This window comes from Solanum dulcamara, chromosome 9 (assembly GCF_947179165.1).
Source record: "Solanum dulcamara chromosome 9, daSolDulc1.2, whole genome shotgun sequence".
Classification (NCBI taxonomy): Eukaryota; Viridiplantae; Streptophyta; class Magnoliopsida; order Solanales; family Solanaceae; genus Solanum; species Solanum dulcamara.
In genome coordinates this window covers 5,117,844-5,142,747 of record NC_077245.1, presented here as the reverse complement: position 1 = coordinate 5,142,747, position 24,904 = coordinate 5,117,844, and the positions used below count along the sequence as shown (strand labels likewise).

Sequence of the window (24,904 nt, the reverse complement as noted above, 5' to 3'; positions counted from 1 at the left end):
ACTCGTAAGTTCTAAAAATTATTAAAAATACTAATAAGTGTGTATTATCATTTTATAGTAAACATGTTCAGTTAAAAAAAACCCTTCTAACACAATTGATAATAATCAACAACAACAAGATAAAAATATGGGCAAGAGCAATACATTAATCTCATTAACAAGAAATTGTAGAAACGAATAGTCTGGTGATTTATTAGTAGATAGAGATGTTATTTAATGGTGCTGATTGGCTACATTAATAAAGTAAATTGGTAGATAAATATTAGTTAAAATTAATGAATGATGAATATTTTTATAAAATATAAAAATTTAGGATAAATTTTAAATTTTTAAAACTTCTCAAATTTTGATTTTGTTTTTTAAGCATGTATCACTTTCTTACGTCTGGGAAAAAGGAGATTAAGAAGTATGGGGCCGATACACAATGATCAAATCAAATCATAGATCAAGATAGGGGATCTTACCACTCTATTTGGACGGCGGCTTCTCATGGTTTCATAATGTATGATATGGTACTATATAGTACAATACAATGTTTGGATAGACTGTATGATTGCTAGTGTTTAATAATAATTTTGTTATTTGATTTGACTGTATGATACTATATCGTAACCGATAAATTTATGAAAATGCCCTTAAAAATGATAAATTAGAATTATTTAAAATTAAGTAAAGGTATAATTGGAAAAAAAAAGAAGTAAACAATGGGATACCACCAACTTGGTGGTTTAAAAAAGTTAGGGTTTTCATGTTTACAAAACCATGAAACCAAAACATATTATACCATGTAATTAAAGAAACAATCAAAACAAACGTGATTCTCTTATTAACTATACCATAGCATACCGTGGAAAACCACCAACCAAATAAACTGTAAGAGGCGAAAGAAAAGAAAAGAATGACATTTTTAATTTATAAATTAATATTAAGAATAATTATGACCAGTAGGTGAAAAAAGGACAAAATTAAACCCATTAACAATATGTTAGAGATATTTTTAACTCTTTTTCGTACTAGTCCCATTAGAATCGAGTCAAAATATTTCGATTTGATATGTAAATAATAATGCAAGAGAGAGATTCAAACGAGCTAGGGAGCTTAAAAGAGTAACAAATTACGTTTCATTGTTAATTCTTCTGTCTTAATTTATTTGATATTTCTTTTTTGTTTTCATATTTTCCAAAATTTATGATGTTATTCTAAGGACCTGAAATTTTGATGTGATGGTTTTCTTTGTCCAACTAAATTTTTTAACAATTTATTTAACTAAATATAAGTTTGATATCATGGAAAATGGTATTGTCAAATAAAATGTTAACGGAGTGGATAAAAGTTTAGGGTCAATTACTTGGATAGTTGGATTTACGCCTAATTTAGCCATATACTTTCGTAGTTCACTTTTACGTATATTAAAAAATAAATTTAAAAAAAGTCAAAAATATTTCTAACCTATTGAATTTGGTTCACAATAACTCTCCTTCTCTCTATTGGGCCAAAGATGTCTTCAACCATATCTTTTGACTTAAAAATATCCTTAATATATTGAATTTGGCTTTTAAAAAAAATACCCTCCATCAAACTAGCGGGCCAAAATTTCCCTCAACATTATGTTTCGGCTTAAAAATGCCCTTAATTTTTTCTGCCCTCAACGTACTTCATTTATTATTTCTTGAGAGGAATGTGAAGTCCATTATAATCTAGTAAAAGTGAAAAGAGGAATACAAACAAGACTTTTAGAAAGCTAAAATCCAACATCCAGAGAAAAACAACTCAGATCGTATGTTAAGGTCTCTAAACAATCATTCAGTGGAAAAGAAAATGCACATCGCCTAGTTTTCGATCCGAAAGCTCAAAAATATCCTTATTTTTAGGCTTTAAATGCCCCTAATTTTTTTGCCCTCAATGTCCTTCATTTATTAATTCTTGAGAAGAATATAAAATCCATTATAATCCATTAAAAGTGAACAGAGGAATACAAACAAGACTTTAGAAAAATTAAAGCTAAGATCCAACATCCAGAAAGAACCAACTCAAATCATACGTAACATTTCCTAATTTTCGATTCCAAAGCTCCTAATCCCAATGCTTATTTCCAGGGCAACCTCAGTGTTGGATGATGAGACAAGCTGTCCCATGAAAAGTGGATTCTACTTCTTAAATGCCTTTTACTTTAATGACCACTTATTGATAATGCCACAACTTAAAGTAAACTATACACGTTTTAAGTGTTTACACTTACAAAATGAAAGATCTAATCACTTGAATATTCTAGTGATGTCTTACAAGGAGTACCTATTGGGTGGTCTGAAGATGACATAAGGTAAAACATAAACGAAGATTTCTAGCAACACATCATAAATTATGTTTGCACTAAAGAACGTAAGTGCTACTGCAATTTACGATAAAATTTGAAACTCCACGACAGTATTTTTTAATTGTAAGAGTCCGAAAAGTAATTATTTGTGATGTATGTATTTTAATGTACTAAACACAAGAGATTGTTTGGTCTGATAGACAAACATAAGTAGTGTTGAAATAAAAAATTAGTACTATCTTATCCCTTGTTTGGTTACTAATTATATCAAGATTAATAATTAGAATCAAGATAAGTTATCCTAGGGTGGAATAATAGTATCGAATTAGTTATCCTAAGATAAAATAAAAATGAAAAAAATATCCATGATGTCCCTCAACAACCCCCCCCCCACCCAAACCCCCCAACCCCTTCTTTTTTAAGATAACTAATCTCCAATATATAACTTGTCTTCAAACCAAACGATCAAGGAATATGCAAGAACCTATTACGCACCTCGTAATCATTTTCTTTCGAACAATAAAGTTACCTCATTTTATTACTACTTCTATTAAACGCTGGTTCTACAATTCCTTGTATGGAAAGTTCACAAGTTTCCCACGCACGTGCAAAGAATTTCCATTTAAAATTTCATCCAAAATATTTCAAATATGGGATACTTTTTAAGGTGGACGTATATTTATATCTATATACACATGTGTAAATGTTTCTGATGGTATAAACCAAAGATATAAGCTGCTATGAAACATTAAAGCAGCAATTTCCTACTCATGATGCATACAAATTGCAATTGCAGCAGCATTCAACAAGCCTGAATCAAGTAACTCTAGCTACAAATCAAATCACCATCATTTTGTTTGGTTAAGAAGAGCTCCCTTTTGATGTTAGCATTAACGTTAAGCAGTCAAAAAAAAAGATCAGCTTTACACTTGTGTTGTTGAGCAAGAAACCACGTCTTTTATTTGTAGTAGATGTGTCTTCAGGCTGTATTCCTTCACCTGTTTTGCAAACTTTTATGATGTGCGACTCTTGGAAAGCATATTCAACTCAATGGCAACATAGAAATGATTGATTACTCAAATGGTTTTCTTCAAAAGCTTTAGGTATAAAAGGAAATCCAAGGTTACCTGTAGAGCCGTCATTGATGACAAGAGATCTCTACATTGGTCAAGTAAAGCACGCTCATTAGCCACTACATCTGCAAGCTCACATACCATAGAATCCACCTGCTCTACCTGTGCACGTAAATAATTAAATATGTTAAAGTAATCCAAGTGGAAGTGAACCAACATACAAGAAAAAAGTTTGGAAAATTATCTAAAAAGACGAGTTGAGTACTAGGCATACTTTGATCAGAATCCTTGAGAAATAAACAGACTAAGAAAAATAGGTTCTACGTTCAAGCACTACGTCTTTTTTTTTTTTTTTGATAAATAAATTCAAGCACTAAGCTTTTTGCTTTACTGATCCAAAGAAAGAACAAAAGGAAGTGTAAGGATGAAAAATAAGAATAATCAGGAACTAGTCTTGATCCCAGATGTCAACAAGATGACAAATATTACAACGGATACCTCATCGGTCAAAGTTATAGGACAAGTAGTCATCCACAACCAGTTAGTAATAATATCACAGCAAAGACAATCTGTTGAGACTGGGAGCAGCATTTTTGCAGCTTGTGAATGGACAAAATGTTATTTTTTGGTAATGTGAAGCCATTTTATTTGAAAGTATCATTCTAGTTAGAATCCGGTATATCAACACTTAACAAATCACATAAACTAATTTCAACGAACAAAAACAACAATAAATGGTTGAAAACCCATTGAGATAGCTCCTAACTCAACAACAGAGATGTTCTATCTGAGAAAATACAACTACAAAAATGGTGGGGAAAAGAGAGCAGATAGTTTTGAAGAAAGCTTAATGCAGGAATTAATCCCTGCTGATATCATCAACATGAACAGAGAGCAACAACATCATGCACCTGGGAGTCATGCAAAAGAATTCTAGCAAAGAGAGGACAGAAAGATATGCATAATTTTTTAGCAATAGGAGAGGTGCAGTTGTGTGAAACAAACTCGAAGAAATGGATTGCAACAAATAGATCGAAGATACTCGATCAAATCGAGTTACAGGACTAGGAGGTTAATGCAGAAGCACTTATTCACTGATGAATAACAGAAACAGCTAGACTTTCGCACCTCAAAAGAGTCACATTTGATGTTTACTTTGACGCAAGCTGTTCTCCTCAAGTTGAATTCCCAAATATGAATAACGGATCAACGCTGATCTATCACAATCTTCTCCTCTTCTTCGTGAATTCGTTAAATTACAGCCCTAGTCCTTTACTAGTGTTGATGAGGAGCTTAGCCCAACCATCCCCCTATTGGTTAGATGCTAAGTTCAGCCTCTCGAAGGTTGGCTTCACTTAAGCAAGCACAAAACCTAGGCAAAGTATGCCTCAAGCGATGCGGAAAGTGTTAGTGGCAAGGACATGGTGCTTGGTTAGGACAAACAACACTTGGGACCCAAAGGGGAGACAATTGAGAGGTTGAAGTTAGCATCTACCGAGGTGGGTAGTTGCTAACTGCCGCATCGATGCTAGTAAAGTACAAGGTCAGTGACAGTAATCCAAATAAACCTAAGAAAATACCGTCAAAAAGAAGTAGCAAGATGGCAAACAGAAACATTAGAGGTTCAACTAATGAGAAAGCACTTTGCAAGTGCCGATGATGGCGAGAGACTAGATTTTTATCTAATATGCCCGAGACAAGGGACATAAGCCCCATAAATTTTGAATTTAATATATTTTAGATTATAAAAACTCCAACAAATGTAAGATTTTAAAAATATTGCAGCATCCAGTAGAACAATTGATGTACATATATAATAAGCATACAAAAAAATTGAGGGGAAATGCTAGTGTCTTTAGCAACATAGTTTCACAAACGGTAAATCTTTCTTATAAAAATACTAATTCTATTTCTTTGAAGTTCCGTTAGATTCTTCGTTTCTACGGAAAATTTCTTTAGCTTATTTGAGGAAAAAATAAATTATAAGCCAATTTAGGGCCATACTAGGCAAAATAGTCCATTGTCATCCACCAAGCTAAAATTGCAAGTGGGGCTTATCAACAAAGTATTTCATTCCAAATTTAAGTCCAATTTATTCAAGTCAAAAGATAACAATGCTATCTTCACTTTATATCCATAGCACTTACTGATAAAAAAGATTACCTTCCCAATAAAGTTACTAGCCACTAGCTTACACTTAAACGGCCCTTCTTATTGACACTCACTCTCAGAATGTTAAAAGAGAATAAGGTTTCGCAAAGGCCAGAAGGAAAGTCTATTGTTGCCATCTGCAATCGCTTCACACTCAGTTTTAGCTGTCTTTCTCCATAGTGAGTCAATATTTGCCTTATTTTATCCATAGCACTTCCTCATAACATTACCTTCCCAATAAATCTACCAGACTACACTTAGACAGCCCATATTGACCCTCGGAATGTTAAACTAGAAAGAAGAGTCTCTCAAAGGCCAGAAGGGAAGTATGTATACCAATCTCCACTCGCTTCATACTCAGTTTTAATTGTCTTACTCCATAGCAAGTCAATATATACAAACAAGGTCCTCTGATGAGGACTTCTTTTCTTCAGGTTTGCTTCTATTTCTTCCTCATCATCACTTTCCCTAGAACCTTTTCCCTTCTTCCTTATTATTACAATCAACCCCTTATTTTTCACCCAGAATTCATCCCATCTGGGCATTGAGGTTTCAGATTTTCAGATCTTAAACTGTTGATTCTTAGTGTTAAAACATTTTCAAGGTACGAGGTGCACCTGTGGCATACGCCCGAGCATTTGGGGGTATGCGTCTCTCACACTTGTCTCAGAATGTTGTCAATGCCTCGCCTTGGTATGCTCCCAAATCGCAGCAGTGGTAACTGGTAAGGGTCCGCTTTTGTATAAACAAGCTCTCGTTCTTCATTTAATGCATTTTTGCAATAGTACAAGTGGCTATCATGTGAAACGAAACACTTTCACATGTTGAAATAGATTCTCCAAGGCTTCTCTGTGGTGAGGGAATATTTACAGGATTTAGAATATTCCTTCTAATCATGGTGGTGTTCGAGTTAGCTGGCACATACCTTGACTATCCTTGACGCATACCTTGATTCTTAGTGTTAAAACATTTTCAAGGTACGAGGTGCACCTGTGGCATACGCCCGAGCATTTGGGGGTATGCGTCTCTCACACTTGTCTCAGAATGTTGTCAATGCCTCGCCTTGGTATGCTCCCAAATCGAAGCAGTGGTAACTGGTAAGGGTCCGCTTTTGTATAAACAAGCTCTCGTTCTTCATTTAATGCATTTTTGCAATAGTACAAGTGGCTATCATGTGAAACGAAACACTTTCACATGTTGAAATAGATTCTCCAAGGCTTCTCTGTGGTGAGGGAATATTTACAGGATTTAGAATATTCCTTCTAATCATGGTGGTGTTCGAGTTAGCTGGCACATACCTTGACTATTCCATTTGGTACCTGCATCACCCCACCCCACCCAAATACAGATATCGGATAACTTTATCCACCAAGAGTTTGTGCAGATGGATAGAGGTCACCTAGCTAACCAACTTCATGCTAGATCACACCCTTAGGTGCCAGGACTATTAAGAACATTGCACAAACTTAGAAGTAGAAAAGGATTAAAGGAAGCATCTCCTCTTTATGATCATCTCTCCCCTTCAAAAGAATATAGATAAACTTCAAGATAAAAAGGAAAAAGATGGAAGAGAAATCCCAGACAAAACAAAACTTTGAAGTAATTTAAAATTATCATAGCAAGTGAGCTTATTGCATGCACCTCAGTCCTGTCATCTTTTACTGGTTACATGCACAAGAGAGCATGCAGTTGACCAGTTAATATATTTGTTATGCATTAGATTTACCACTTTCTCATTGCAGAATAAACACACCATAGTCAAAATAGGTGGCTACGCAAATTGAGCAAGGTCACGGCCTACTTCCTTACCCTACAACTTCTCGAAAACAGATAGAAGTCTACTAACCATAACCAGAAAGAAAAATTACCTTCGGCAGCAAAGAATACATTGAGGATCCCATTGCCTGCATCACGTCAACGGCTGAAGAAATAGCATCTTTAACATTTTGAACTTCTGCCTACAGATCATAGAACCAGAAAATATTATTCGTGAAGCCTAGTACCAAATTGTAAACGAATGCAAGGGAAAAAGTACCCTAGCTCCTTCCACAACAGGGAGACGAATAGTGCTGGCTTCCAGAGCACATATGGTCCCTGACAATGAATTGCAATGCTCTCCATCAATCATACTCCAATTTTCCAAATATGGCCCCTGAATTCGTCCATAAAAAGAGAAAGGGATAATAAGATAAAACAAATCAAGTACACATTACAAATGTTAAAACACAAAATCAGACAATGAATAATATAAAAAGATATCAACCATCTTAGGCAGCGCAGGCACACCTCAGGTGCATGATGAAGACAAATATGAGATATAACAGGGCACATTATGAATGTTATTGGCAAGAGTTATTTCATTTAACAATGTAATGTTATTTACAGAAAATTGACCAAATCGTATGCATTAGCTCATGCATTAACTGTCATAATTTCTATGTCATAGCTCCCTCCTTCAACCCTCAGGCCTTCAGTTTTCCTCCTACACATCATAGACTTTTAACCTCATGTACTCTTGTTTCTTGTTTGTTCTTTTCAAATTCATACATGAATTTGTTTATCAAGAATCTATACTGGAGAAACGGTTATCTCATTGATGCATGTGCATTTAAAAGCATATCTTTGATGTGTATATAAACATATGCAAAATAATTTGGTTTGAGGCAGAAGAGCTGAAAAGATGGCTTACTTGTCCTTTGAGGATGGAATGCAGCTTCACATTTTGCCGCAGCAGCTGCAGCTGAATTCTTTTGGACTTCACAGAATGCCGCAATTTTAAAGTAGTCAACCAAGCATTGTACAGGGTCCTCTGTTAAAAGGAAAATTTCACATTAGTGGCACGAAATTTCCACAGCATTCTAGTCTATACCACAGGTTTCTGTTTATACTATTAATTTATGGGTAGAAAAAACTTGCAGCCAGTTTATGCACCAAATTTTATGAATATAAGTGTAAGAGGAGTATTAGGAAAAACTAAGGCAGTGTGTTGGCTTATATTTTCAAATTTACTTGATGATATAATTCCTCATACCCTCCTCACTCACTCGTTTTGATCCGATGTCCACGAAAAAATTCCCCACACCCTCCTCACTCGTTTTAATTCCAGATGTCCATAAATATAATGTGTTTCTATTATGGCAACTTTTCATTTCTCTAATTCTTTACTCTTATAAGGTGGGATGGGTGTAGACCATCTGATCCCAACTAATTTAGGATTGAGCCATAGTTGATTGATTTATTTCATTTCCACAAATAACATTCACTACAAAGGTTTGCAAGGGATACGAGATGATGTTTCCTTAGCAATGTCTTTGTATGGTTGGAAAAAAAAAATTGTATATGAACTACGTCATCAGCAACACTTAGAGAATAGTAGCATTTTAAAAAGTTTTACCTCTGCGGTTGTTGTCTGTGCCCTTAGAGCAGCTTCTGCTTGTGCATTGACAAATCGCCATTGCAGGTGCTGATTATATAGAAGCCTTAACTCATGTGCATCAACTATCCGGTTTTCCCCTACCTTGCCTCTTCTTGCATCAGCAGCAAAACTCAAAATTGAGGGCATGATGCATGAATTATTAGATATTGAACCCATGGCACCATTTCTTGTTCTTGTAGGACTTGGCATCGCCCTTAAAGGAGGATTAGCAGATGGTGTCAATGCCTTAATTGGTGATGCTGGTCTTAGACCCCCACGAAGAGGAGACACTAGACCTCTAGAAGCTGGGACAATCCGAGGTGATGTTCTAGGGCTATCAGACAGAAACTTCTTGTTTCCCATTTTCTTAGAAGAAGACACTGTTTTCAAATTACCATTGTCCAAAGAAGAACCAAGTTCTGGCCCTCTTCTGATCCTGTTATTAGTCTCTTGCCAAAACCTAGCAGGCACAACTATACCACGGGGACCTCCTCGTCCATGAATCACAGTCGGACCATCATGGACGCCTGAAGTACTCCCTGAAGAGACACTTTCACTATCTGAAGCCAATGCATCAGCAGACATAGCTGATCCATAAGCTGACTTCATATCGACCTCATCATTATCACTTTGAGGTTTCAATTTAGCTTCAATTCTAGCTCTATGATATATATCAATCACCGACTTCATTGATGAACTAGTGACACTTCCGGATCCAAATTTAGGCTTGTCAATAGAGCCACAATCCATGCTTCGTGTCAGAAAACTTGAATTCAGTGACTTTGACCTCCCCGGCCACCTATGCTGATCACTTGACTTGACATTCTCAGTCCGATCTCTCGCCGGTGTGCTCGCTGCAACTTTACTCCTCTCCGGTGTGAAAAAATCCGCCGTAGCTTTCCTCCTCTCAGGCGTGAAAATATCCGCCGTAACTTTCCTCCTCTCCGGCGTACCTTTCCTCACACTACCACCATTGTTCGTCGCAGGAGGGGGCTTTACCTTACTAACAGGTATAGAGAAAGACTGACCTTGAAACGAAACGGATAAACTCCTACTGGAATTCAACAGCTGCTTCACCGCAGCAGACTTCTCCGTAGACGCTGGCGTCACCGGCCGTCTCCGGTCCACCGACTGGGACCGTTTAACAGAACCGGAATTCTGAACCGGCGTTGCAGCCGGTCGAACCGTCCTTGTCACCATCGGCGATGGACTCCTCAGTGACGCAATCGAATTAGACGACGACGAGTAAGTAGTCGAAGTGTTGGAAGACGACGTCGTTGAGACAGAAGATGAAGAAGAAGTCGAAAGGTACCTAGAAGTAACCTCTCTAGATTTCGGTCTTCTAGATGGTCCATTCTGAGCTTCTGAAGGCAACAATGGCGGCCTTTTCGGATTCTGATAACTCAAACCATTAGATGTGACCTTCGGATGGGGCCTTGTTGTTGATACTGCAGCCACCATTGCCACTTCTTACAATTCTTCACATCTCTCCGTAGATTTCACTCTCTCAAAAACCCTAATTCTCCAAAAAATTCAGCTGAATTTATAGAGTAATAAACAGCAAAATACGAAGAGATTATACAATCTGAAATCGATAGAGGAAGTATATATGTATTAATAATGCCTGTATTAATGTAGAGATTTTTTACTTGGTAGTTTTTAGAGAGAGAAACCTACCGGAAAATATGACCGTTACGAACGGCCGGCGAAAATATATGCGGAGGAGATAGAAAAAGGAGAGAGAAAGTGGGACCTGAAGGAAATATTTGCGAGCATAACTGTCGTCCCCCACTGCGTTCTCGAAGTAATAAGCAAAAAAGCCAATGCTTTAAAAACGTGTACTATTATTCTTAATAGTTGTACCCTCAACTTGGAAACAGCTAAATGGTGAAGTACAGTAAATACGTTGATGTATTTTTGGCGAGAAAATCTCAATAATTAAGGTGTGCAAAAATATCGATAAATTTAATTGAAAAAATGTTAGTTATTTATTGTTATTGGGTTAACGATTATTTAATGGTTTTATAAAAATTAATTATTGGATTATTGGTTTGGTATTGTTTTTATAATATTAGGTTATTGGGTAAATCGATAACTCAATTAAGACTATAATAGTTTACTAAATTAATTTTTAATTTTTTAACTCATACACAAATTTGAAAAAAACAATATTAATATACATATATAATCAGTTAATCACTATATCATATGATTTAGTATTTACTATTTAGTATTTTAATATTTATTCTTTAGGCTTTGTCGCTTTAAGTTCAGCGGCAAGAGTTTGCAAGTTGCTACGACGACGACTCCAAGAATTGTATATTTGTTTTTAAAATATTTTCTTATTGGTTAAACCGAAAATCGAACCTTTAAAAACTAAAAATCGATAAATCGAATCGATAATACTTAAAACCGAACCGAACTGATCGATACACACCCCTACTCAGCAATGATAAAATTATTTCAGTTGATCTATATATTATAGTTCGAGTTTATTGAAAGTCGTTATTAATGTTTTTATTAGAATAGACGACTACATAACACATGTTACATATACCCTTTTGAGTTGCAATTTTTTTTCAAATTCTGCTAACGTGAAATGCTTGTGCACGGGAATGCTCTTTTGTATTTTTGGTGAATCTTCGGAGGAACGTCACGTTGATGACAGTTGATATTGATACTTTAATGATAGATTAGGTAAATTAGTACATGATTTTTTAATAACTTTACTTAATATTTTATTACTATTGTTTAGCAGTATTGCATTTTGTTTGTTTATGGAGTATTTCGGAGAGAATACCCTCATTAAAAAACAATTTAAAGTAGGTATATGGAATTACGGGATCATTAAAAGCCAACATTTATGCTGATTAATTAATTAAATCATGGTAATTATTACTCACAACACAGATTATGTCTCTTCTAGTGGAATTTACTTAATTAATTAGGTGCGATAGTTTTGGATCAATTGTTGGGTTGTATTATTACTTGTCTTATTTACAATACAAAATAACGCTCAAAATTGAGGCATGCATGAAATTTGCATATATATATATATATATATGAGTTTGGCATTTGAGCGTATCAAAAAGTGATGTGTGACTGTCAAAATTTAATCAGTTCTAACTTAATAACAAAAATGTCGAACAACCTTGAGCCTCACCCAAAACGTTTTCCTTATTCAGGTCTAGAGTAAATGGTGTAGGCTCCATTTAGCTTCGGAGTGATGAGATCGGGAGTAAGTACCATGCAAAAGGTATTATCATATTGGTAGTACGCAGTGGCGGACCCGGGATTTTAAATAAGGGGGTTCAAAATTTAAATAACTAGACACACGAACTAGTCGAAGGGGATTCGACATCTACTTTATATACATAAAAAATTATTTTAACCATATATAAATAGTATAATTTTCCGCCGAAAGGGATTCGGATGACCCCCTCGGCATAAAATAGGTCCGCCCCTGGTAGTACGTAGTTACTGCATGCATTAATTCATGCCTAAATTAGATAGATGTTACTTAGATCACAGGGTCGTTTGATTCATGAACAAGTTATATCGAAAAAATAATAATGAAATTATTTAGTCAATATATTTTGAACAATAGGTGTTTGGTTTACACAGGTAAATATATGATATACATTATATAATGTTAAATATGTGTTTAGTTTTACACTTAATAAGTTGAGATTAAGTTTTACTTTCAATTTAATTAAACTTAATTTTATAAAGACTTTAATTGGGGAAACAAGCCTGGAAGAAGAAAATCTTTGTCATTTTGGTATTTTATTTTAGAAATTAGTATCTTGGGATTGTCATTCCTTATCTGCAAATAAAAAATAATTACATGTGATCTATGTAATATAAGTTAAATTAATAACTTGAAAAATAAAACAAACAACCTACTATAACGTTATTCAAATAAAATTAATAGTGTAAAAAATAATTTTACATGAAAGTGTATAAAAGTTATATTTTCTTCATAGTTATGTTTTTTTGTAAGGTGAGAAAAATTAATACAATTGCCTATACATGCAATTAATAGTTACCCAACACAACCAACACACCCATCCCACTCGACTTCCATCCTACTTGGAATTTACTTTTTAAATAATTAAGGTGTTGGAAAATCACTTCAACCAGATTCATTTTGTATTTTTCACACCTACTTGCGTAGTTGCATGCTTATTGGGGTCTATATATTAATTAAAATATAACAAAATATTGCTTAAAATATTACTTATAATTATACAAATAAATATACCACATGTTAGGCTTTCTTATTAAAGCTGTAGGTGTTGATTTAATTTATACCTTGTGACATCGTTTTCAACGCAACAAATGAAGGCAAATTTGAAAAAAAAAAATTAAAGAAAGAAATGAAGAGTATTACTAGTAGTAGGGTGTACATGGACTTAGTTGGTTCGGATTTTTTATAAATCAAATCAAATCATTTGTGTTGGGTTATTAAATCTATAAACCAAACCAAATCAATAAAAGTCTGGTTTTTCGATATTAATTTTTCTCGGGTTTTTTCGGTTTTTTTGGGTTTTTTCGGATTTCTCGGATTTTTCATAGTATCTAATAAAAAGCACAGAGCAGTGCTTTTTTAAAAAAAGTTCTAGTACAAAATATCAATATATAAGATGGAGACAGAACATTGTTTGAAGTTTTAACTTTATAATATAACTTTATAAGATGAGCTTTTTTTGTATATTATTTAGATGGGCTTTTCAAGTTCAAATCTAAATGTAAGAAAGAAAACAAAAATTATGAAAAATTTTTAAAAAATATTTATAAATTATATTTTAATAAATATTTTTATGTATAACATAATTTAAAAGTAGTTTATCTATAATCGGGTTGGTTTGGGTTCGGTTTGACTTTTTTTAGTTAAAACCAAACCAACCCTATAATGGTCGGGTTTTTTTTTCAAACACCAAACCAAGTCAAACCAAATCACTAGTCGGGTTTTTTTTTCGGTTTGGTTCAATTTATCGGTTTGGTACGATTTATCGGTTTACCCTGTACAACCCTAACTAGTAGTATGAATTTAATGTAAGTATATTATATTTAAATATTTCTTTTAATATACTTATACATTGCTTGAGAAAAAGATTGTGGATGGTGGATGAGCTCAAGGTGACAACTTTCATATAAAAAATTGAATAGAATTAAAGTCATATGTTTGAAATGTTTACTCCTTGATTTGGCAATTCCTATTGAAAGAGAGTCAATTGTCTCACTTCTTCTAGGCTTCATTGGACGATCCTCCATTTTCGTTTATATATATAAACGACCATACTTGTAATGACTTCCAAGAATTCAATATAATTATGTATGTAGGTCTACGTTACCACGATAGCATTCTATGAAAGCAAGCAGTTTAGAAGTTCATGATAATGCAATTATTTACGCAACATCTTAATTAATGTACAAAGTAAATTAAATTTTTTTTCTTTTTCATTTAGCATATTTGAAGGGTCATGAAAAATACCAACATGGGTTGTGGTGCATTAATGAGACTGTTTCACCCTTGATTAGAGGTCTCGGGTTGGAGCTCTAGGTATGAAAAAAATCCTATTGAATGTGTCCGACAATGCGTGATCCGGATTTAATTGGGCTTCACGAATTCCGAAAATCAGGTGGGAAAAAAAAGGTGAACAAAGATGGGAACAGGAGAACGAAGGGTCTCCAACAAACTTAGAAAAAGATAACTAATTGATTAAATTAAGCAAAGTTGTCATTAACTTCAACAATAGCTAAAGCCAAACAAACTTTCAATCGACAAACAAACTTCCCTTCATATTGAAAAAGATGGCTTTATCCAAAAAAAAAAAAAAAAAGACTTTGAGTTCTATTAACTCTTTTACCCTCTTTATTTTGATCTTAAGCCACTTTTATTAATAATTATAATTAATTAATTCCAATCTTCTAAGCTAGCTTCCCTTACACCTTACTATCCTAATTACCTCTCGTTATTTATTTTTGTCACTTTTCTTGAATTTAATCTACATGTAACATATATATGAACAATCGAGACAATAAATGATATGTAGATCTATAAAGATTCAATCATAGACCTGATGGAATATATCGTTTGGTCATGCACAAATTAAAATAAATGGAACTTTACCTATTCTTTGAGAAAAAGAAAGAATCTAAAAAAAATATTGTTTCAAAAACATATGGTATATATAAATATTTAATACTTAATATTTTTTTCTTCATAGTGGTAGTAGTTAAGGAATATTAGATCGATATATGCACGTTTCTTAATCTCGAAAAAGATAATTGCGATTTGGTAGAACTTTTGCCATTTAACTATAGTCACGAGAGGCTAATTGATGATTACACTTCGCCCAACCATTTCTTATTTCTAGCTTCTTCTTTTTTCCTTTTCTTTTAGCTCAATTGCCTAATTATTTCTTATATAATTTGTAAGTGTTCATATACATGTAGGGGAGCTAGTGTAGAGTTATCGGATTCAGCCAAACACAATAGCTTTAGTATTGACTACGGAAGTCGGTCAAACTTAATCGTTTTGGTTCAAACCTTATATTTATCTTAAATTTCATTGAGCATATATGAATTATTAATTTAGAATGCAATAATTTGAAAATATAAAAATCCAAAACCCATAGGCTTTAGATATTAGGTCCACCTTTGATTTTAGCCCAAATCTTGTATTAATCTTAAAAAATTTATTAAATATGTCTAAATTATTTTATCTAAAATTCAATAACTTAAAAAAAGTTAAATTCTCAAACTCATAAAGTTTACATCCTGAACATTGTTTCTACATATATTAGTGAGTTAAAGAAAAAGTAATTAAGTTATGTTTATTATAATGAGGACTATATATGAGGTCCCCAAAATGAAAAGAGTAAAAAGGCCATCATATAGACACTACCACATGCATTATCTATACTTTAATTATGCCTTAGCTAGCAAGAAACTTCTATTAGAACTTTTTTCTTTATTATGTGTTGTAGCATCATTTATAAAGTGAAGCGGCCACTTCATTAATTATCTTTTTCCCTTTTTAGAATGTTTTTTTAATAAGAAATCGGTTGAATTCGTTGTTTTACTAGTCAGCTTAGAAAATGATAAATAGTATTTGAAGAAAAAGCATGATTTTTGCTTTGATGAAATGTAGAAACCCTTTTAGAAATTTTCAAGCACACTTCATCAATGGTCTATTCAATAATTGCAAATAAAATGGAACATTTCATCCATATATATTCGAGTAGTAAAGAAATTAAACAGAAGATGAATATTTTGTAGTGCTAGTGAGCTAGGAATATATATTATGATGATAAACGATAAGCTTTTCACAAAGTAATCATCATTATGGTTAGTAATCATTTTTTCTTCTGTGTTTTATTAATTTCAGCTAGTTCTGATTGCTTTTCTAAGATATTAACATACTATCACCTAACCAAATGTAATTATTTTCAAAATAAACAACTAATTATAATAATAGCAATAAACATGGTTTGTTTCCAATGCAAGGAACCTCACTCATCCCACTTAACTTAATTCATAGCTATGATTTGTTATGTTATTCAAGTCCCTCACAAATATTATCGGGTGCATGCATGTATGATTCGTCAAAAATAATTTATATTTTTAGAGCATATATTCAATATATAATAATATTTTTAAAGAATTCGATCAATACAGATAATTCATGTGGCTAAGCAACACAAATGTATTATTCGAATTAAATACAAAAACAATATTAATTATCATCATTAGAATATCACTAATTTCTGATGGACCTCTGATTTTTATTATTCTCTGTATCTCAATTTATATAATATACTTTTCTTTTTAGTCAGTCTCGGAAAGAATGACATATTTTTATATTTAGTAACAATTTAACTTTAAAATGCACATTTTCCATACGTTTCAATTTTTTTTATTTTTTTCTTAAATTCTGTGTGGAATCAAACTACGTACATTATATAAATTGAGACGAGGGAGTACTGGTACTGTATTGTATGTTACGTATACGTATAAAGTTCCCCTCCTTTTCTATCATTATCTTGCAACGCTTTAATTGATGTTATGATTTGCTAGTTGTAGCCCATCTCTTTTCCTTTCCTTTTGTTCTCTTTTTAAAAATAAAATTATAGTATCTGTTTTTTTCTTCACAAGAACCTCACTTTTCTCCATTTCACTAAAATCAGACCCTTTTAGTCTGGAGGATATACCTAGCATAATTTTATATGGACGGCGAGTATCTTTATTTCCGAAGGATAATGGTACACTAGATGAGGTTACTATTCCCTTATTAATCAGAGGTTTCGGATTAGAGCCGGCCTTGAATATAGAAAAATTATTGATAGGGAGCGCTCCCTTCCGAATAGAGACTTACACGATGTGAATCTGAATTAATCAGGCTCCAATCCGTATATCGAAGACTTAATGAAAAATCATAAAGAAAAATCTTTATTTAAATACTTATTCTTATCAGATATACATTTCTCTTATTTTTTCACTTAAGAATATGAATATTGCTGGTCATAGTTTCACTTTGTGCATGTCCAACTCTTTTTTTTCTTCTTGATTCCACTAGTGATCATTGTGGCTATGGACGTCAAATTAATCACAATGTAGCGATTAATTTGGCAACTTATAATCTCCTTTCCATTATATTACACGAGTAGGAAATCTATTTCACTTCATCCGTCTCAAAATATTTGTGATCATGTTTTGTTTCTCGAGAATCTACTTACATGAATTAATTTGACTAATATTTTGATATATATTTTTTCCACCATACCGACATGAGAAGAATTTGACGTATTATTTTTAAATATCTAAATTTTTCTTTTAAAATAGAGTTAATCTAATCTAATTTAGCTCCTTAAATTAGTCAAATTAATTCTTAAAAAGTAAAATGTGACAAATATTTTGAGACAGAGAAAGCAACCAGGTATTATCTATATGCCCACTTGAACATTACTTGTGATCAATATAGACATAGCTTCTTTTTATTTTTACGAATTTATACCACTAGACGAATGTCTAACAGTTCTTTATTAATAATAAAATAAAATTTTCAATGTAAATAAATATAAGCAAAAAGGCTAAATATTACCTTATCAATATATATAGAGATAGTTAAATGTGCAATTAATACTTTCTTCCCTTTCTCCTTATTCACACTTTTTTTTTGTTAGAGGGGCAGATGAAATATAGGTTACTTCTGTCATAAAGGAATAATGAATACGAGTTTATTTTATATATATTGATATATAATATAGTAAGATTCTTTACGGGTCATTCAAAGAATATATATAGATAAACTTCTTTAGTGTAAAATTATTGTATTAAAAATAAGACATGTTACATATTAAATCGTTAACCTGATCATGATATATATATTTTTTTACTGACTTAGAAGAATTGAGGCATGCAAAAATTAATACGGGGAAGGTGCCAAATTGTTCCATATAATATATGCTCCTTATATTGAGAATATAACAAAGGAGAAAGTATTCCTTGCGTTGCGTACGCGATTTGGGAATTGAACTTAGCTAGGGAAAGCAAATTGCTACTTGGAACTTGGACGAACGTTTTATTACGGCAAAGGCAAAGCATCAAATATATGTAACAATTATAAGCCAAGCAAATATAATCACTATATATAGGAAAATTATATTGTATAGTCGTTCATCAAAATAATAGTCAACAAATATAAATTTTTTTGTAATTTATTATGTTAATGTATTATGTATTAATATATATATTTTTTTATTAAAAAAATAATGTATATTTTATATATATATATATTTAATTTGCGAATATAATTATTTTGGGTGATCAGTCAAAATATGTAACGTGTCGCGTATATATTCCCAATCATATCTAGCGAGTTTAGGTGGTTGAGGAGAAAACCAACATGGATTGTGGTAGAGTGTGAAACTGTTTTACTTTAATCAGAGGTCTCGGATTCGAAATCTGGGTATGGAGAAAAATTCTGTTGGGGCGCTATCTCCAAATGAGCCCTGGAGTAAGCGATTCAAATTTAGTGGGAGCTCAAATGTGGGCTCAGAACACCAAGTGAGAAATAAAAAATAAAAAAAGAGGTGGTTGAGGTAAAGGATGGTCAAGTAGGGAGGGGGGGGGGGGCAGAGAGAGAGATTAGAAATATCTCATATGGTAATTTTCATCTCTGATTATTTGAGTATTAATTAGCTAAAGAAATCGGGTTTGAGTACCTTTTAATTGATAGAGAGTCGCCTCTATTAGGAAGCGTTTTATCCTTTAATATGAGATTTTTCAGTACAAATTTGAATTTATTGAGACTCCAATACGGATATTGGATATCGGATGGGAAATCAAAAAACAAAAAACTAATGAAACAAGGAAATTGACACACAACACTTTAGATTTTTAATACCATTACATCAAAAGAGACATTTAATAACAATAGATTCTTCTTTTAGCGACAATATTTATTATTGCAAAAATATTTATCGATAATTATATTAATGTCATTGCATCTAGAGGCGCTAAAGCCTTTAACGATATTTATTGATTATAATACTCATAATATATTATTGTTGCTATACAATATAACGACAATTTTATATTATTTTGAATGAGGCTCAAAAGGTATTTATTTTTTTAAAAAGGTATATTTTGTATATAATCTAGTTTTAATACAGTGATCTTTTTTCCTAAAATTGGAACAAGAAGAATCAACATCCTGGTCCCAGGTGACATCAAGTGCTAATGATGATAATTAGGTCCAACTGTTAATACCTTGATCAGTTAAGCCATATTAATATTAGGGAATAATGGCAGTTAGAGAAAGAGTTATGACTTAACTTTCACTTCTGGAGTCTATAATTGTTGGATGATAATTGTTAAAATAATGAAACTTCACTACTTAATAACCAAATAATCTCAAGTACTGATGACCCACATAATTTTTATTAAGTAACTTCGTGGGGCCATTAGACTATTTAACTAATAACTTAATTAGTGGCATTTGGACCTCTTTCTTTTTTTTGGTGTGTGCATGAGCGCAAATGCTTTGGCATACTGAATATTTAGATTGTATTTATGATATATAGTTACAGTTTTAAAAAATTACAAAATATAAAAAAATTACGAAATATAATTAGCAAACACATAATATACCACTCACTAATACAATATGTGTCGATACGACTCTTTCGTGCGTTTTCAACTGATATAACATGCACGTGCACGGATACATGTAATATCTGTCTAATACATGTTGATACTCTCCAACTGATCAATATAGCTCTTTTGTTGATATTTATCTGATACAACTTTTTTGCTTGGTACAACAATTATAGGTACATTTCAACTTCGTTCTAAACTATAGGTATAAATTTATAGGAAATGTTTTTAGACACTTCTTAACCTAGATTTTTTTTCTCTAATATTGGTATCTAGTAACCATATAAGGTGCATTTAAAAAGAGGGAAACAATGGGTGAAAATTATATTTAAAAATGGTGAGATATAAATGAGAAAGTATGATTGGAAAAACCATATGTTTATGGGTGTGTATTTGTTGATGATGGAAAATGTTCTCTTTAAATATTTTATTTGATGTTACTTTTAAAATATTTTGTTGCATTAATTTATTATACTATTTGGGAGAAACGATTATAGTCAATCAAGTGCATAACTTAACGGTGGCTAAGTTATGCAAACTTACAAGTGGAATTAACTTGTAAGCAAGTACCGGCCAGAGTCAACATTATAATAATGACATTACTGCTAAAGTTCAATCTTCATATATTTTAGGGAGAAAGCTCAAATATGTCATCAAACTTTGAGAAAAAACTTATTTATGTCATCGATTAAAAGTTTGGCTCATTTATGCTTTAACTGAAATGGCATAGATAAATCAAATTTTTAATGGACGGTATAGATGAGTCTTTTCTCAAAATTCAATCGCATATTTGAACCTTTTTCATTTTAAATAATAATTTAGTTAATGACATGGTCGAATCATAATTGACCACGTGTACAAAATAGTTTTGCAAAACGAAAAATATTTTTAGTTTACAAATAACGGCATGGATGAGTCTTTTCTCAGACGGAAATAACATAAATGAGCCAAACTTTTAACGGATGACATAAATGAGTCTTTTCTCAAAGTTCGATGGCATATTTGAGCGTTTTTCCTAATTTTTATTTTGAAATTAGGCGTTGTCAAGTTTAATTTTAGACATGATAAAGTAGATTTAAATCAAAATTTAAATAGTACGTAGAGTTCCCAAATTAGATAGGTGTGAGTGTGAATATTTTGACTAAACCAATGGGCTCAGCCCAATAGTTAAGAAACCAAAGAAATTGACATTGACATCGTTAAGAAACAAAGAAACCAATGGGCTCAGCCCAATCGTTAAATATCGGACGGTTACAGAACCAAATTCCCTCAAGAAAATATATATTTTTTTTTAAAAAAAGTTTTTCAACATGCCAAAAACAAATTGAAAGAAGTGCATTCAATGATAATGAACTCAATGTTTTTCAACATGCCAAAAAAATAATACTAGTATCAAATTTTGGAATTTGTTTGGTTGGAATTTGAAGAAACTATTCACCATTCTATTATTCTTAAACTCAACGTCTAATCAAATATCATTACACAATCACATACATTAAAACGGAGAAAGTACTCATAGGAGGAAATGAATTGTTTTTAAGCAAGTACATACCGTCTAGTTCAGGTACAAACACGAAGCTCTAATACACAAGGCTCCAATTAAAATTTACAAGAAAAAAGCATATAAAGAACACATTGTTATTTTGAAGTTATTACATTCTTCTAATTTTAAGATTGCAATAGATGCGCTCATCAGACTGTGCTACACCTCGTCTCACCATATAGATCCACCCAATCAATGAACATTGACAACCAATGTTCGGTGGGAACGGATTGGGCCTATGGAAACCCAATGGGCTTGGAGCGAGTAGGAGGAGGAGGTGCAGGCTGCTTGGGAATATAAGGCATAAGAGGAGTCCCATGCTGTATAGGCCCAGGTCTTACTGAAGCTTTTGAGCTTGGAACTGGATCCATTGGATGACGGTAATCGTCCAGATTCATCTTCCCTGAGTCACCAGCCGTGCTTGGTCCATAGCCATTGCCCTGCAAATTGGACATAAATAGGACGGAATAATTAAGTTCATGAAGCAATAGGACTCTCGCATAGTTAGTTGAGTAACTGGCAATTTCGTCATAGTTAGAAACAGAGGACGGAATTTAACAAGTTATTCAAGAGCAGTGTAACAATCAAAGTGCAAGTACCTGGAGCTTTCTGCTTTTGATTGTCACTAACTGAAATGAAGTTGCTGCAAAAAAAAAAAATATATTAAAATTGAACATCTATAAGATTCATAGTATAGTAAATTGCCGTGATCAGTAGATATTTGAGAACCATGAAGAAACTAAGCAACTTGCTTAATTACGAAAGGTCATGATAAAGTGATAAGTATCGGGTTATTCTTATCCAGATGTCTCGAGTTGTCGAATTCTTTACCATCCGAGTGAAACATAGACACAAATCTAGATTAGTAGAATTCCAATGGCACATAAATATGGCAAAAATTTAACAAAAATATTTACCATGAGTATTCGATGAGGTGCCTCCCTTGTCATAAGAAACAGAGCAAACCAAAGCTGTTATCGTCATCAGCAAGAACAAAATAGTAAACACAACAAAAGTAGTCTTCATAATTAGAGAAATTGATTGTCTTGCTTCACACTCTTTTAATTTATAGAAAAAAAAAACAAATTGACTATGTATATAATCAGCCCATTATTTGAAAAAGTTTGTTAAGAAGCCGCCTTTATTCACCTTATTTTCGGAATTTAAAAAAAAACTAACAAGAGACCAGAAAATCCGTCGAGATAAGAAGAAGAAAGTGTTCTAGCCCATGTTGCAGCCTATATATGTACATATATATATATAATAACTTATTAACCTAATTATTTTTTTAAAAATAAAATAAAAAGAGAGGAAACTAGGTACTACTTGTCCAGTTTAAAAAATCAAGAGATAATTTATTACTTTGTTCCTTAATTATCTTTATTATTAATTATAATCCTTTCTAAATACATTTTTTTGTACTATTATTGTTTTATTGTGTTTCGATTATAACACCATATTTTATTATTTTTGTCCTTTCTTGTAACATTTGCAATGCTTCAATTCCCTAGTTAGGTGTTATGTTTCCTTATTCTTTATACTTGGATTTGCTACACTTGAGTCGGGGGTCTTTCAGAAACAACTTCTTTACGTCCACGAGATAGTCGGGTATTAAAATAAGGGATAAATGTCAAAAACACACATAAACTATTCTTTTTTTTGAGTTTCATATCTAAACTATTGAAAGTGTGAGTTTCATACCTAAACTATCACTTATTAGTTTGAGAAACACACCTCAGTGATGTGTGTAATGCACTCTCTTTACTCTTTCTATTTTAAAAAAAAAACATTGTCACATGACATTCCACATGAAAAAAATATTTCACCTTGACAAAAAATAAATAAACTATTAATATTAATTAAAAGTTAAAGACTAAAGTATTTTTATACGCAAAAAATAAATTATTTAAAAAAAAAAAAAATTTAAAATATTTTTTAATTTTAACTTTTAATAATTTATTTAATTTTTGTCAAAGTGAAATGTTTTGTCCATGTGTAATATGATAATTTTTTTATAATGTAAGAGAGAGTGTAGTACACACCATGATGAAAGTGGAATATATAAGAGAGGTGCGTTTCTCAAACTAATAGATGATAATTTATATATAAAACTCAAAAAAAAGAATAATTTAAGTGTATTTTTAACATTTCTCTCTTAAAATAAAGGAATGGTTTGATTTTGTGAAAAATAGTGGTGAAGAAGAACATGTGTTTGCGGTGCAGTGAGTATTGGAGGGGGAGTGGACAGTAGATGAGAGAGTAATTGCTACTGTATTTGTTTTTGAATTGCATGAGAGAAAACAGTGGGAAATGAAACGAATTGAATGTAGGGAGCCTTTTTGCAGTCTATCATCTTCAAGATTGGTTTTCGGACACGACGCCAAAGCTTTATGGCTTATCGTTACACTCAATATTTCTTTGGTTTTTACTCTGATATAAAAATAAATAAAAATGGATAGAACAAATTTACTACTCTCTCTAATTCATAATAGGTGACATTTTTACTAGTAGCTCTGTAAATATGGAGCAAAGCAATAAAAAATTGATTTGATTTGATTTTTTATTTTTTTTCGTGAATAATACTACTGCTGTCTGGTAGCATGGCCAATTTAAAGATATCACTCATTTATAGCAGTATTCCTACTATAAATTGCTTTTAGTAAGACTGACCAGATTCCTCCATCTTCTTGCTACCAAATAGGCATATCAATCAATTTCTGTTCACTCTCGTGACGGTCAGTAGGTAACTTCTTAAAAGCTCCTTATGTGAGGTGGTTTGGTAGTCGCTGGAATAAGTGATAATAATTCGGGACAAAATGTGAAAATTAATTTATTCTATGAATATTAATTAGTCCTGAGAGCCATTTTTTGTATTAAAATGGTGGAATATCCTTGTCTATATCATTGCAATAACCAAACAACCCCAAATGGTACAAGTTGAATATGGGCCTGACTAGTGCCCTTTTGGGGGGGCAAATCTAGACTCTAGATAAATTGCCAAAATCAGATAAAATAAGAAGGCCGGCCCATTATGGTCCTAAGTCCAGGCCCATGCCAGTGGGAAAACTCAATTTGTTATTTCTCCCTTATCGTTTGCAGAGAGAAGCTTCGCCGTGTTTATATAACGCAACAGCAACAGACTTGAATGTCCCTTCGGGGACATCCGATAAAATTGGAACGATACAGAGAAGATTAGCATGGCCCTGCGCACACGCACAAATCGAGAAATGGTCCAATTTTTT

At 32.5% G+C, this 24,904-nt stretch overlaps 2 protein-coding genes and 1 pseudogene across 3 annotated transcripts; 1 reads left to right on the top strand and 2 right to left on the bottom strand.

Moving 5' to 3' along the window:
• Window positions 1-2,942: 2,942 nt before the first annotated feature.
• On the bottom strand, window positions 2,943-10,734 carry LOC129903859 (QWRF motif-containing protein 2-like). Of its 2 annotated transcripts, XM_055979375.1 has the most exons (7): window positions 10,631-10,727; window positions 8,933-10,490; window positions 8,228-8,347; window positions 7,574-7,690; window positions 7,407-7,496; window positions 3,442-3,549; window positions 2,943-3,312 (listed from the first exon to the last, which is right to left on the bottom strand). In XM_055979375.1, the coding sequence occupies exons 2-7, from the start codon at window positions 10,412-10,414 to the stop codon at window positions 3,238-3,240; spliced, it is 1,992 nt and encodes a 663-aa protein (XP_055835350.1). In that variant the 5' UTR covers window positions 10,415-10,490; window positions 10,631-10,727; the 3' UTR covers window positions 2,943-3,237. The 2 variants fall into 2 exon arrangements, with proteins under 2 accessions (XP_055835350.1, XP_055835349.1); XM_055979374.1 differs by having other exon boundaries at window positions 8,933-10,734.
• A 10,813-nt stretch (window positions 10,735-21,547) lies between these two features.
• Window positions 21,548-22,757, bottom strand: LOC129904106 (uncharacterized). Its single transcript, XM_055979636.1, has 3 exons — window positions 22,580-22,757; window positions 22,262-22,305; window positions 21,548-22,102 (listed from the first exon to the last, which is right to left on the bottom strand). Exons 1-3 carry the CDS (start codon window positions 22,686-22,688, stop codon window positions 21,899-21,901), a joined length of 357 nt encoding a protein of 118 aa, XP_055835611.1. The 5' UTR covers window positions 22,689-22,757; the 3' UTR covers window positions 21,548-21,898.
• A 2,052-nt stretch (window positions 22,758-24,809) lies between these two features.
• LOC129904817 (U6 spliceosomal RNA) lies at window positions 24,810-24,904 on the top strand (annotated as a pseudogene).